This window comes from Tachysurus fulvidraco, chromosome 7 (assembly GCF_022655615.1).
Source record: "Tachysurus fulvidraco isolate hzauxx_2018 chromosome 7, HZAU_PFXX_2.0, whole genome shotgun sequence".
Classification (NCBI taxonomy): Eukaryota; Metazoa; Chordata; class Actinopteri; order Siluriformes; family Bagridae; genus Tachysurus; species Tachysurus fulvidraco.
This window is the reverse complement of record NC_062524.1, coordinates 2132514-2150013: the sequence shown is the minus strand read 5'-3', so window position 1 is coordinate 2150013 and position 17500 is coordinate 2132514. Positions and strand designations below refer to the sequence as shown.

Sequence of the window (17500 nt, the reverse complement as noted above, 5' to 3'; positions counted from 1 at the left end):
GATGAAGAGTGCCACTTTGATCGATGTGTGTGTCGTATTTTCACGGCCGAGTGACTCCCTTTAATAGCTCCTTGATGTCGTCCCTTCTGGGTTCGAACTAATTAGACGCTCAGAACCGAAGCGTTTGCTTTATTACGTGTGTAAACGACATTGAAAAATACGTCTTGTAACTCCTCAACACCGCAATCGTAATAAATGATCCTCGGGTGCCAAGAAAACGTCTCCATCTGGTAAGATCGATGTGGTGCTCCAAATGATCCCTGACCATCAGAGATCTGCGACAGAAAAAAACCCTGCGAGGTTCAATTAGCTGGACAGTAGTGACTTTTACAGAATGGTCATGAATGTGTTCGGATCGGTGGTATGCCAGGAAGCAGCTCTGCGCTCTTAAAATATTTGGCTGCTTCGCTCTGCAAGTATGTGTGTACCCAGTGAGCGCAGCGCCATCAGAGGATCTCTTCGCCAGACCTTCTTGAGACTAGGTTTGTGCTACAGTAAAAGATCTGCAGCAGTGAAAGCGCAGTTTCAGACTCTACACAAAGACACTAACACCAGACACACAGGTTCCACTCATCATCTGTGGAAAAAAATAAAAGAATGAAGAGCGAGAAATCTTCATCACTTGGACTGAGGAATGTTTGAGATGATATAAGCCATGAAGTTAGAGGTCAATAATCCTATAATAATCAGGGTGGTGGGGTTTTACCTGAAAAACCACTGTGAACAGATTACAGTCTGTTATTTATTAATGTTATCTGACTTCCCCATCGTGTACAAGTCAAACTCTTAGCTTCACCTCTGACTGTTCCTCAGACACACTGTTCCTCAGAGACACTGTTCCTAAGCGACACTGTTCCTCAGACACACTGTTCCTCAGAGACACTGTTCCTCAGAGACACTGTTCCTAAGCGACACTGTTCCTCAGACACACTGTTCCTCAGAGACACTGTTCCTCAGAGACACTGTTCCTAAGCGACACTGTTCCTCAGTGACACTGTTCCTCAGAGACACTGTTCCTCAGAGACACTGTTCCTCAGCGACACTGTTGTTAAGTGACAGAGACACTGTTCCTCAGAGACACTGTTCCTCAGAGACACTGTTCCTCAGCGACACTGATCCTCAGCGACACTGTTGCTAAGCGACAGAGACACTGGTCCTCAGCAACAGAGACACTGTTGCTCATTGACAGAGACACTGTTCCTCAATGACACTGTTCCTCAGCGACAGAGACACTGTTGCTCAGCGACAGAGACACTGTTCCTCGGCAACACTGTTCCTCAGAGACACTGTTCCTCAGAGACACTGTTCCTAAGCGACACTGTTCCTCAGTGACACTGTTCCTCAGAGACACTGTTCCTCAGAGACACTGTTCCTCAGAGACACTGTTCCTCAGCGACACTGTTGTTAAGCGACAGAGACACTGTTCCTCAGAGACACTGTTCCTCAGAGACACTGTTCCTCAGCGACACTAATCCTCAGCGACACTGTTGCTAAGCAACAGAGACACTGGTCCTCAGCAACAGAGACACTGTTGCTCATTGACAGAGACACTGTTCCTCAATGACACTGTTCCTCAGCGACAGAGACACTGTTGCTCAGCGACAGAGACACTGTTCCTCAGCAACACTGTTCTTCAGAGACACTGTTCCTCAGCGACACTGTTCCCCAAGGACACTGTTACTCATCAACAGAGGCACTGTTCCCCAGCGACACTGTTGCTCATCAACAGAGACACTGTTCCTCACCGACAGAGACACTGTTCCCCACCGACAGAGACACTGTTCCTCAGCGACAGAGACACTGTTCCTCAGCGACAGAGACACTGTTCCTCAGCAACACTGTTCTTCAGTGACACTGTTCCTCAGTAACACAGACACTGTTACTCATCGACAGAGACACTGTTCCTCAGTGACACTGTTCCCCAAGGACACTGTTACTCATCGACAGAGACACTGTTCCCCAGTGACACTGTTCCTCACCTGTCCAGTTGAGCTGTAACAGCGTCTCACGTGATTCAGGTCATTACTAAACTAAACCAAACAGGGGTTCAGACCTTTAGACAACAACGCAGTGTATTTTCAAACCCTACAGAGGTTTTACTGAATCCTGTCTAATTCATCATGAAACACTGCAAGCTCAACCTCCTCTGAGACATTTATTAAAAATGAAACAATTAATCGGGGCAGCTAACTCCTCAGACGGTTCAGGAAGGATGCCGCTCCTCTGTCCCCCGTCAGCCAATCACACACCTCCATTAGCTCACGTCCACAGAAGAATGAAGTCAGCGCTCTGGGATGTTACATGAGTTTGAAAAGATTCAGTTCCACATTGGTAGAAGCTCAGATGACATGTCTCGTGAGGAGCCGTGGCCCTCCCGACCTCTGGAAACAAGAACTCGGCTCCTGGTGGCCTCCCCTTGGGTTTTAACTGCTGCTTATCAGTGAAAGAGAGAAAATAAAAAATGGGGTCAAGAAGAACATGTAAGGGCCGTGAGGCAGAGCAGGGGGACTTTTAGCCACCATGGTGTTCCTCCAGTCGAACCCACATCCAGTCCCATAGTGAAGGGTTTGGGGTTATCTGCTGGAGGATTTGTGATGGAGATTAATTTGAGAAAGCGGATCTGCTGGTTCCTGTGAGGAGCATGATGAACTTCCTTCTCTTAAGGGCAAGATCGCAGTGTCGTGTGATTATGCTAGCAGACTTTTCCTCACAAACCTGAGGAACACTTCACTATATACTCCAGTCTGATACTGGAGACTCCTTCCAGATATGTTCATGCTAAATAAATGTCTCCTTAAAGGAAACTGTTCCACATTAACACTTCCACCTTAAACTATCCGTATCTGTTTATTATCGGCGGATCGTCAGCCACACGAGTCCCTGTGGACGAGCTGTCGCTATAGAAACCATACAGCGTAGTACTATAAACCTGCGCTACTGTCAGAGCTGCTGTGCTACAGAATGAATCACAGTCCAGAACAACAGCACTGTAGTACAAATGTTTCTGCTTTTTATCACACGCTCCAGTTATCCTTACCAAATAAACCGATATGTATCCTTCATGCTAATTACGATTCATCGCTCCTATGCTAATGGCTCCTCTGAGTCTCTCAGAGTTTTCCAGAGCAGACGGCCTGCTTTCACTTTTGGTGCCTGCCAGCTGAAGTATAAACACTAGGTTTCATCTCTGAAGAGTTATTGGGGCTATCGGATCTTCTGCAGTGTTTCTGAGCCAAGTGAAAGTGATCTAGCAGCCCAACGATAATCACTCTGACACAGCCCCAATCAGCGGCTTCCTCGCGCCTTCGCTTCACAGGTTTAAATATTCAGAGCCGAGACTCTGAGGCACATGACTCGCCATTTTCACTGAACTCTAGGAACAGAAGTTTCAAATGGCCTAGTTAAAAAAAGGAAAAGAAAATAGAGGAGAAGGAAAGGAAGACACTGTGTAAGAGAATCGCAATCGCCCCCTGGTGGTGTTTCTAAAAAAATCACATACTGCAGTTTAAGTTTTTTGTTTATGTTTGTTTCTTTGTCTGTTTGTTGTACCAGACATAGAACCTATATGAATGTAAAAATAGGAAATTTGCTGATTATTTCATTTCAGATCACACAAAGAAATTTTTATATTATATTAAACAATAAAATCTCACTAAAACAACCAACTGTGGTAACAGGAAGTTAACGATACTGTGTCTTTTACTGTAAAGCTGATGATGTTAACAATATCGTGTGTTTACAGTAAAACAGCATTAACTGTAAAGTTAACAATACTGACTTTTTCTTTTACTGTAAATTTGTGTTTTACTGTAAAGTTTGTGTTTTACTGTAAAGTTTGTGTTAACGATGTGTGTTTCACTATAAAGTTTGTGTTTTACTGCAAAGTTTGTGTTAACGATGTGTGTTTCACTATAAAGTTTGTGTTTTACTGTAAAGTTTGTGTTGACGATGTGTGTTTCACTATAAAGTTTGTGTTAACGATGTGTGTTTCACTATAAAGTTTGTGTTTTACTGTAAAGTTTGTGTTAACGATGTGTGTTTCACTATAAAGTTTGTGTTCTACTGTAAAGTTTGTGTTAACGATGTGTGTTTCACTATAAAGTTTGTGTTCTACTGTAGAGTTAACAATGTAATGGGTGTTTTACTAAAAGGTCAATGTTGATGTGTGTTTTACTGTAAAGTTTGTGTTAACGATGTGTTTTTTACTGTAAAATTTGTGTTTTACTGTAGAGTCAACGATGAGCTTTACTGTAAAGTTTGTGTTTTACTGTAGAGTTTGTGTTTTACTGTAGAGTTAACAATGTAATGTGCTTTTTACTGAAAGGTAAATGTTGATGTGTGTTTTACTGTAAAGTTTGTGTTTTACTGTAAAGTTTGTGTTAACGATGTGTGTTTCACTATAAAGTTTGTGTTTCACTATAAAGTTTGTGTTTTACTGTAGAGTTAACAATGTTGATGTGTGTTTTACTGTAAAGTTAATGTTACTGATGCTGGAGTTTACTGTAAAGTGTCTTCTTTTACTGTAGAGTTTGTGTTTTACTGTAGAGTTAACAATGTAATGTGTGTTTTACTGAAAGGTCAATGTAGATGTGTGTTTTACTGTAAAGTTTGTGTTAACGATGTGTGTTTTACTGTAAAATTTTTGTTTTGCTGTAGAGTTAACGATCTGTTTTCCTGTAAAGTTTGTGTCTTACTGTAGAGTTTGTGTTCTACTGTAAAGTTTGTGTTCTATTGTAGAGTTTGTGTTCTACTGTAAAGTTTGTGTTCTACTGTAAAGTTTGTGTTTTACTGTCAAGTTTGTGTTATTCTGTAGAGTTTGTGTTCTACTGTAAAGTTTGTGTTTTACTGTAGAGTTTGTGTTCTACTGTAAAGTTTGTGTTTTACTGTAGAGTTTGTGTTTTTCTGTAGAGTTTGTGTTCTACTGTAAAGTTTGTGTTTTACTGTAGAGTTTGTGTTTTACTGTAAAGTTTGTGTTTTTCTGTAGAGTTTGTGTTCTACTGTAAAGTTTGTGTTTTACTGTAGAGTTTGTGTTCTACTGTAAAGTTTGTGTTCTACTGTAAAGTTTGTGTTCTACTGTAAAGTTTGTGTTTTACTGTAGAGTTTGTGTTCTACTGTAAAGTTTGTGTTTTACTGTAGAGTTTGTGTTCTACTGTAAAGTTTGTGTTCTACTGTAAAGTTTGTGTTTTACTGTAGAGTTAACAATGTAATGTGTTTTTTTACTGAAAGGTAAATGTTGATGTGTGTTTTACTGTAAAGTTAATGTTACTGATGCTGGATTTTAATGTAAAGTTTGTGTTTTTCTGTAGAGTTTGTGTTTTACTGTACGGTTAAGATGTGTGTTTCACCGTAAACTATACAATAGTAAAATATTAAAACTGTAATCTGTAGTCATGCAGTATTCTGTAATCAGTACAGTGTTAATATTTTCCCAGAATCCCCTGAGCCACTGTCTGACACAACGGTCGGAAAATGGTGTTTAGTTAGTCATTCTATAAAAAGTGAGAGAAAACAGAGGAGTTGATAAAGTATAAAAGCCAACAGTAACCACAGCAGACGCCGAGCACGAACCCCACTGAGTGAAGCATACAGCAGCTTCACCATCATTAATAATGAAAAAGTGCTCACAGAGAACCCTGTAAATTCCCACAAAATAACCCCATAATGATGATTACCTATTAAAAAAGCTTCTCACAGTGTCTCGATTCTTAGACAATTCTGTACATTTTTATAGGCCTGTTAGTGGACTTTTGTAGTGTTCTTCTCTGCACGCACACTCAGGTAGTTTAGCCTTTAGTCTTGATGACTGGTCAGAATCTTGGTTTGTCTCTTGTTCAGAGATCATTTCTTGGGATTAGGAATTAAACATTAGATATTGCTGAGAATATATATCATTTTATATACGTATAGTGTTTCAGTGTAAGATTTGTACTCCTGACATTATCATCGAAAGCTATATATGAAAGTATATGAAGTTTACAGTACAGTTCTTCACATTTTAGGCCACGCCCCCAATCTGAACAATTAAATAACAGCACTCACCACGCACAGTGTATATCAGGGGGTACAGGAAAGTATCTCAAATATCTACATATCTCCTAGAACCTTCAGCGTGAGCGCTCTGGCACCGACACACACCCAGGAATCTCTCTCTACTTGCCAGGAACCTGGAGAACACACTGATCCTGCTAAACACACGGGTCGCCTCCAAGGAATGCAGCCTAAACCACACACACACACACACACACTCAGAATATTACTTTAAACGAATGCAAAGACATCCGTATGGTTTGTTTTTTCTAGTGTTGCCTGATAAATATGGATGCGGACTGTAACTATAAATGGATAAAAATATATGGATGGTATCATAGGTGTATAGAATGTATCTGCTGCATTGTTGTCTGTTGTACGTATTTGCCTTCTGTCTGTTATTACGTCACGCAGGTCACATGCTTTTACTGTCCGAGCTTATGTCACATTTTCTGACGGAACATCACACTACATTATCTGGTATTGGAGTAAATCTTAAGAGAGTTCGAAGCTTTACAGTATGATAACCTACAGTATGTTAAACAGGATATTTAGAGCATGTATATTATGAATATGATCACCCTCATCCTTATATAAATACTACTGAACCCATAAATCAATACCTCTGCATAGAATTCCTACTTGGTCAGGTGACCGTTACCCTTTTCAGCCTGGCATCCCATCAACATCAGCGTCACTCCATCAACGGTAAAGAAAACACATTAATCTACTTCTGAAATGAGATTTTGGAGATCTTTGTATTTACTTTAGATCGTTTGACAAACAGATGGATTAAATGCTTAGAAAAAATGATGGAACTAACCACCGACTTTCTGTTTCTGAGTTAAGTCAAAATCAGCAGATCATCAGGAAGTATCAGTGCCACAGGACTGTAAATTTTAAGCCAGATGTGCATGTGACCCAAAAATACGCAAGACATGAGGCATTTGTAAGATCCAGTATAAATGAACTAGTTGTTTGTAGCTACTTTAAACAATGATGTGGATGATTAAGTCATTTAGGTCCTGAAGTTCCCTCCTCTACCATGTCAAATGGCATGATGGCTCAAGTAGCAGGACTAGAGCAGAGAAACAACAAAAAACCAGGACAAACACACATGAGGTTGGACCACGGATTGGAACCTCTGGTGCAACAATCATTCCAGTGCCTAGAAAACCTAATAATGTTAGAAGAGTTGTAGAAGTTTCTAAATGAATGCTGGTCCCAAGGCCAAGAAAAGAAGCTCACAGCATTACTACTGTCATGTGGAAGAGTCCTACTGTATTTTAGTTTGAAATCTTCTCTGAGCACACGTTTGTCAGGAAAGCGGCCATTTCCGCTGCCCCTCACACTCTCCAACAGACACTCTGGGGGAAAAAAACAAAAAAAGCATAAACATTAGCTTTAGCAGTCGCGACTGTCCCCAAAACTGTTAAACACACAGACACTGGCTGAGGTCTGAATTTCTGGGCTCCAGCAGAGGTAAAGTCGTGAAACATTACCCATCTCCCAGTGTTTGTCAAGGGGCCATTCTTTAACCAACTGTCAGTTGCATGATATTAAATGCTACTCAACTGGCTCTCTGCTTTCCAGGGTCCAGGATCTTTCCCAGCACAGCTTGGACCGAGTCCAGAGATGGTTAAGCAGTGAACCGGACTGCCAGAGGAAGGTTCTTTCACAGAAAAAAACTAAATTAAAACCACAAAGTTCGTAAATCGGAGTAAATCCAAAAGAAAGTGAATCTGCTCTATTTTACAAACGGCTCAGAAAAACAGGAAGTGACTACTAGCCATAATAAAACGTTGTATCTAAAAGTAGATGGTGGGACATCATATTGTGCTCAGGAGCTCAGAGTGACAGTTCCAGCACCGTACACCTCATGGTCTTGAACTCTACTCATCAACCAAGCCTGTCGGGGTCATAAATACAGAGGACACATCTTTACCTTCACAGTGATGTCCAGTCACTCTCCATGATCTCATCAGACTCAGTCGTTTTGATTCAGACATTAAGTTCCAGAATTTGAAGCTCTGTCCATCCATTTTGCACAAACGTGCCAATCTGAATGGAAAAAGACCTTCTACAGAAGCTACATAAGATAAGTGTTCCTCAAGAAAAGCTCTTAGATTAGATTAGGGTTAGAAGTGTGAGGATGTCCAATGAGCCCTGCTCAGATCAGACCAGCTTCTGTAGAACCTGAGGTGAACGCCAGCTTTACACACCGTATGTCACTCTTCCAACAAATCACATAGCCAAAGTCTTCATTATTCTAGAACTTGATGCACATTCTGGAAATTTCATCCGGAAAAGGAGTTCTTCACATTTTGGCAGATATGCTTTTTTGTCAGAAGGCCTTCTAACAAGCTGCATCCTGTGAGGGAATCGATGATGAACATTTTTACCTTATGGTCAAGTACCAGGGTCCAGATCCAGCCAAAGCAAAGGTTGTAGGCTTCATACAGTCTCAGCTCCTGTCATGAACCAGGTTTGAACAGAAGCTTTTGTGAGGATGAATGAAGAAAATAGTTAAGACTTCAGTAATATAGTTTTGACTGGGAACATAACTTTAATGACAGGCTTGTGGTCTCTATAGAAGAAGATGAAGAGTTGGAAACTAAGCCAGGATGAGGCGAACGTGGTTCTGCGTGTATATTTGTATTTAATGCCCTCCATCTCAAAGCACACAACACTGTACTGCTAGAAAAGCCCTGTATAATAGCCTATTCAGCCTGGAGACTCATATCTGTAATTGTAATCTATGAAGAATCACAAAGCACACAGGCAGCGTTCCAGGCAGAGGGTCTATTCTGTTCCCACCGGCAGACAGAGCGGCACCTGGGAAATCCGAGCAGGCAGTTTAGACTCGGCTAGATCACTTTCTTACGCTAATTGGCCTTGTGTATTACCAATCAGACGGAACCTCCTCGGCCAAGAAATATATTTGTCTTGCGCCGATGGAGGTCTGGAGTTTAGTGGAGCTGGAGCCTTGCAAAGGATCAAATTAGGCACAAAAATAGATCTGATTTTCATCATCAGGCACACACACGTATACAGTACACACACGTTTAATATATACACACACACACAGCTTTGCCCAAGCTGACAATATTTTTTAAATGAACTTTAGATTTCATGGGAGAATTCCGTTAAAGAGATTTTTACAGAGACAATTTACAAAGAAAAAAATGAGACTTTAAATGGAAATGTCTCTAGAGTGTATCACGGTGGCTAAGTGGTTAGCAGTCCGCTCTGCTCTGAGGAGTCTGTATGCTCTCCGGGTGCTTCAGGGGTTTCCTGTCCAAAGATAATTGGACTCAGTTGTATGGGTCAGTCACAGTAAAAGAGGCATGGACTTTGTACCTGTCAGTCTCAGTGAAGGAGGCCTGGCCCCTACATTAAGCTTAAATGTAGGTGCTATGATTGGAAAGCGAGTGGAAATGGTTCTTTGTACTGATTGGTTGGATGTTGGTATCTCACAAAATGTGACAGATGCTATATGCACACTCCTAATTGGACAGACAGACAGACAGACAGACAGACAGACAGACAGACAGACAGACAGACGCACACAGTTTCAGCAATTGGATTTTTTTCTTATAACCACCAGGTGTCACTTTTTCTTCTTCTTTCGGCTTTTCCCTTCAGGGGTCGCCACAGCGAATCATCTTTCTCCACCTATCCCTATCTTCTGCATCCTCAACACTTCCACTCACTAGCTTCATATCCTCATTAATTACATCCATATTCCTCCTCTTTGCCTCCTGCCTGATAGCTCCATGTCCAACATTCTCCTACCGATATACTCACTCTCCGTCCTCTAAACATGTCCAAACCATCTTAATGTGGCCTCCCTAACTTTGTCCCCCAAACGTCCAACATGAGCTGTCCCTCTGATGCACTCGTTCCTAATCCTGTCCGATCTTGTAACCACCAGGTGGCACTAACACACTTTATTTGCATCACTGAATTAAAACCGGACAGATTTACTCAGTCACTGCCAGATGAATATAAAGTTTCTATATACCTTCATGTGCTCAAACAAACATCAAACATCAGCTGTTTTGTTTTTATTATTATTTGTTTTATTGCAATCAGAGACAAACAGCCCAGAAAATGAAACACCACACAACAGCTGATTAAAGCGTTCACACATTACAAAAGGTAGTCAAGAGGAAAACAATTTAAAAAGAAAATACAATAAAATAGATGACAGAGCAGAAATGTGTTCTGATAAAAGCTCATATATTTCAAAACATATATTTTTTGTATATGTTAACATATTAATTTATATATATTTTAAAATGGTTTTATTTTCAAATAGAAAATATCTTTTCTTACAATAGATCTTTTTGGAGCAAATGAAGGACTTCAATTTTACAATAAAGTAAATATATTCACAATCTGAACCATTGAGCTACTGAATGGAACCTGATTCACTGTAAATATTGAGCTTTGGCCAAGTTAAATACACGCAGTGATACAAAAAGAATTAGGTCTTAGCAATCTTCAAATTTTCTTTATTTGTTCATTTGATATTTAAAATATATTAGTAGCTGAAAAAAGGGCCGACATTTGAAAGTGTGTATCAGAAATATTAACATTTAAAACACATATTCTGAAATATATTGCTTTCCCATACAGATATCTACTGCTCGTTGTTGTTGTTGTTCTTCTTCTTCAGTGTGATTGATTAATGATGAATTAATGAAGCTTCACTGGCCTCATGGCTCCAGTGCGAGATTCGGTCCTCACAATAATCGTTCATCGTTCAGTAATTCGTTTAAAAACCGGTCAGTATTCTACAGCGCAGCATCAATGTTTTTCAGCAGTATGTAGAAAAGCTGAAAGGCATCACCAGGGAAACCACTGGGCTCATAGATAAAGTGCATATGATTAATATAATATGTTATTGATTAATCTCAAAGAAAGAAAGAAAGAAAAAAAGAAAGAAAGAAAGAAAGAAAGTTAGTTCAGAGTTGACAAACAGCATGGAGTGTAAAACAGCATACAGATTTTAGCCTTGTGAATGTTGTAAATTATCCTGCAGTACCGCATGCAGCCAGCAGGGGGAGCAGCTCCACATGCGCTCAGCGCTTATTTATCAGCTCATGCTTTTGTGGAACTTTTTATACGATTGTGTAAATTAAGTAGTGTGTGTATTTATATTAATGTGAATGAGCCACTGCATTACAGATATATTTTTAGTTTAAATGGAGAACATATCAGGAAATGTGGAGAATAAAGAAGGCACGGATGCTGATGCTGGTCATTAGGGACGTATTAAAAAGTACAGCAGTGTGTTTGGGACTCGGTGTGTTTTCTGTCTTTCCTTGTTTTTATTTTTATACAGATTATAGTCCTGTACTTGAGCTGGATCTCATCCTTCACTTGCTGCTAAGAAGGCTAGTGGAAAGAAACAATTTCTGCTGGATTTTTCTGGTATTCTTCGTAACACCACTAATCAAAGTAGTTCGGAAAGACAGAAAGACCGGGAAGCATTTTTAGATGCATGTGACTGTGTAATAATAATAATAATAATAATAATAATAATAATAATAATAATAATAATAATAATGAAGGCTGACATTCTTCTAGTCATTCTTTAGGCAGCAGTGTGAGGGATGAAGATGGAGAGGAGACGAGTGGACTGAGAGAGAAAGGGTTAACAAGGTCACTTCACAAGTGCACTTCACTTCCTGTTCTTGCAGTGGTTCGAGTATTTGGAGCAGGCATCCTGTAAGTCCTTCAGAAAGCCTGGAACTCCAGTCTGTGCACGAAAACACCATCAACATCAACATTCATCCATCTAACTGTATTTCTATATAAACTCTCACTCACCTTCGCTGCCCAGTTGATGAGCCACGTTGGGATGTTACCTCCCGGATTGTCAAAGTAGTTCATGAAGACTACGAGGAAGAAAAAGTGCATCAAATGTGTCGGTGTGTCAGATCAAAAATGTCACAGCTGCATTATAACACAACTGTTGTGTAGCTTCTTGTCTACGGCGGACATATAGCAGACAAAAAGGTTTTTGCTAACACTATATATGTGTGTGTGTGTGTGTGTGTGTGTGTGTGTGTGTGTGTGTGTGTGTGTGTGTGTGTGTGTGTGTCTACCTTTAATGCCCTGGGCTCCATCACTCTCCATGACAACAGTCTGCTTGTAGTCCTTCACCCTGATCACTCCTGACTTCTCAGGGCAATGAGACACGTCTGAGCTCCTCGCCAGCACCATCCAGATCTTCCTCCCGTCCACCAGCAAGTCCCTGCGCTCCCGAACGTACACGTACTGAGGGGAGACATGGTTAAGGAAGTGTCCATACACCACCTTTAACCTTCACCCACACACACACACACACACCCTCCACCCAAACAAGCCCCCCAGCCCCACACACCTCCGAACCCGTGTGCACACACACACACACACGCACTCATGCTGGAGTCAATCATGTGAGTAATGAGGGGTGTGTTAAGGATACGTCTCTGTTGGACAGGGGAAAGGGATATTTCACCTCCCAGTAAACGGCCTTCTGTCCACCATAGTCTTTCTCATGTAGCTCTGAGACACACACACACACACACACACACACACACACACACACACACAGAGAGAGAGAGAGTAATTTTCATTTTACAGGCCACAGAGAATGAAGTTAAGAAATACCAGCTTTAATGCTGCTTTCTCCAACACTGAGATAATAAAAGTGAAATTTACATTAAAACCTTTACAGGGTTAATGTCTTCACACACACACACACACACACACACACACACACACACACACACACACACACACACACACACACACACACACACACACAGCTGGAGGTGATCAGAGAGGAAATACCCTCCACATGGGTGCTGTGTTATAGTCTGATTGTTTTATGACGTAAATTGTGACGTAAATCAAATGTTATAACACGCTTGTGTGCAGTTTTATACACACTCCACATACTGCTGATTAGTGTGTAATAAACAACACACACACACACACACACACACACACACACACACACACACACACACACACACACACACACACACACACACACACACACAGTCAGTCAGCTTGTTTGCATTTGCAGGAAATCCGCACCCTCTTCTTTGTCTCTTCTTGCAAACTAAGAGGGAGAAACTTTTGGCACTGAAATTTGCATTAAAGAGACGAAACACACACACACACACACACACACACAATAAAGATATGGCACACACAGGCATTCACACACACGCACACAGTGTAAAGTGATGGCTCACACACGCACACATACACACACAAACAAAATAAAGACATGGCACATACATGCATGCTTACACACACACACACACACACACACACGATAAAGAGATGGCACACAAATGCTTCAATACCCACACACACACATTAAAGAGATGGCACACACATGCGCATACACACACACACACACACACACACACACACACATAAAAGAGATGGCACACACATGCGTGTACACACACACACACACACACACACACACACACACACACACACACACACACACACACACACGATAAAGAGATGGCACACAAATGCTTCAATACCCACACACACACATTAAAGAGATGGCACACACATGCGCGTACACACACACATTAAAGAGATGGCACACACATGCGCGTACACACACACACACACACACACACACACACACACACATAAAAGCGATGGCACACACACACACACAGATGAGAATAGACAACATACACAACAAACAGCCATCATTTATCCAGAGCAGCAAAAACCAAACGTAAACATCTCCTTTACTTCTGTTGTGTTACATCCAGATGTTTAACCACTGCAGTGTTTAATCACCACAGGTAACCTGTACAGTGCTGCATGTTATCGTGTTAACACACACACATCACTAACACACTAGAACACACTCATGTCACACTCTTTACCTGTGGAACGGGCCGAGAATTTTCAAAAATAGACTACAAGAAAAAAACACGTCAAAATCATTTCCACACGTTATAAACAAATAAACAAATAAACAAATAAACAAATAAACAAATAAACACCAAAATATCAGTCAATAGGAGAAAAATACTGTAGTATGTTCACTAGTATGTTTACACACCACACCACATTAACACTACACCACATCATGTCAACACTACACCACATTAACACTACACCACACACACCACATTAACACTACACCACATTAACACTACACCACACACACCACATTAACACTACACCACATTAACACTACACCACACACACCACATTAACACTACACCACATTAACACTACACCATATCACATTAACACTACACCACATTAACACTACACCACACACACCACATTAACACTACACCACATTAACACTACACCACACACACCACATTAACACTACACCACATTAACACTACACCATATCACATTAACACTACACCACATTAACACTACACCACACACACCACATTAACACTACACCACATTAACACTACACCACATCATGTCAACACTACACCACATTAACACTACACCACACACACCACATTAACACTACACCACATTAACACTACAACACCACACACACCATAACACTACAGCCACATTAACACTACACCACACCCACCACATTAACACTACACCACATTAACACTACACCAAATCACATAAACACTACACCACATAAACACTACACCCACACACACCACATTACACACATTAAACACACCACATTAACACTACACCATATCACATTAACACTACACCACATTAACACTACACCACACACACCACATTAACACTACACCACATTAACACTACACCACATCATGTCAACACTACACCACATTAACACTACACCACACACACCACATTAACACTACACCACATTATCACTACACCACACACACCACATTAACACTACACCACATTATCACTACACCACACACACCACATTATCACTACACCACACACACCACATTAACACTACACCATATCACATTAACACTACACCACACACACCACATTAACACTACACCATATCACATTAACACTACACCACACACACCACATTAACACTACACCACACACACCACATTAACACTACACCACATTATCACTACACCACACACACCACATTAACACTACACCACATTATCACTACACCACACACACCACATTATCACTACACCACACACACCACATTAACACTACACCATATCACATTAACACTACACCACACACACCACATTAACACTACACCACATCACATTAACACTACACCACATTAACACTACACCACATTAACACTACACCACACACACCACATTAACACTACACCACATTAACACTACACCACACACACCACATTAACACTACACCATATCACATTAACACTACACCACACACACCACATTAACACTACACCACATCACATTAACACTACACCACATTAACACTACACCACATTAACACTACACCACACACACCACATTAACACTACACCACATTAACACTACACCACACACACCACATTAACACTACACCATATCACATTAACACTACACCACACACACACCACATTAACACTACACCACATCACATTAACACTACACCACATTAACACTACACCACATTAACACTACACCACACACACCACATTAACACTACACCACATTAACACTACACCACATTAACACTACACCACACACACCACATTAACACTACACCATATCACATTAACACTACACCACACACACCACATTAACACTACACCACATCACATTAACACTACACCACATTATCACTACACCACATTAACACTACACCACATTAACACTACACCATATCACATTAACACTACACCACATTAACACTACACCACACACACCACATTAACACTACACCATATCACATTAACACTACACCACATTAACACTACACCACACACACACCACATTAACACTACACCATATCACATTAACACTACACCACACACACCACATTAACACTACACCACATCACATTAACACTACACCACATTATCACTACACCACACACACCACATTATCACTACACCACACACACCACATTATCACTACACCACACACACCACATTAACACTACACCATATCATGTCAACACTACACCACATTACATTAACACTACACCACATCACATTAACACTACACCACATCACATCAACACTACACCACATCACATCAACACTACACCACATCACATCAACACTACACCACATCAACACTACACCATATCACATTAACACTACACCACATCAACACTACACCATATCACATTAACACTACACCACATCAACACTACACCATATCACATTAACACTACACCATATCACATCTACACCATATCACATCAACACTACACCACATCACATCAACACTACACCACATCAACACTACACCATATCACATCAACACTACACCACATCACGTTAACACCACATCATATATATCATATCATTAACAACATATCATATATATATATAATTAAAAATACTATACAATACTACACTACTCTACTCTATCCGACATACTATACTATACTGTACTACACTACACTACACCATACTATACTACACTATACTGTACTATACACTACATACTATACTACACTATACTGTACTACACTATACTGTACTATACACTATACTATACTGTACTACACTATACTGTACTACACTATACTGTACTATACACTATACTATACTGTACTACACTATACTGTACTATACACTATACTGTACTATACACTATACTATACTGTACTACACTATACTGTACTATACACTATACTTTACTACACTATACTATACTGTACTACACTATACAATACACTACACTGTACTATACACTACACTATACAATACTACACTACACTACTCTATCCGACATACTGTACTACACTATACTGTACTATACACTATACTATACTGTACTACACTATACAATACACTACACTATACTACAGTACACTATACTGTACTATACCCTACACTATACTATACAATACACTACACTACACTGTACTATACACTACACATTACACTACACTACACTGTACTATACACTACACATTACACTACACTATACTACAGTACACTATACTGGACTATACACTACACTATACTGTACTATACACTACACATTACACTACACTATACTACATACTATACTGTACTATACAATACATACTACACTACACTATACTACACCACACTATACACTATACTATACTATACACTATACTATACACTATACTGTACTATACAATACGCTATACCACATTATACTATACACTATACTACACTATAGTGTACTATACACTGCATACTACACTGTAGTACACAACACTACACTATACAATACACTATACTGTACTATACAATACATACTACACTACACTATACTACACCACACTATACACTATACTATACACTACACACTATACTATACAC

At 40.2% G+C, this 17500-nt stretch overlaps 1 protein-coding gene across 1 annotated transcript in view; it reads right to left on the bottom strand.

Annotated features, from left to right (window-relative positions):
• Positions 1-10528: 10528 nt before the first annotated feature.
• LOC113650422 (phosphatidylcholine transfer protein) overlaps positions 10529-17500 on the bottom strand; it is a 9451-nt gene continuing 2479 nt past the window's right edge. The window contains exons 3-6 of the mRNA XM_027158776.2: positions 12506-12585; positions 12144-12315; positions 11866-11933; positions 10529-11794 (exon numbers count right to left, since the gene is read on the bottom strand). Coding sequence (XP_027014577.1) covers positions 11717-11794; positions 11866-11933; positions 12144-12315; positions 12506-12585 — 398 coding nt within the window. The 3' untranslated portion in view covers positions 10529-11716. The remainder of the gene's footprint in view (positions 11795-11865; positions 11934-12143; positions 12316-12505; positions 12586-17500) is intronic.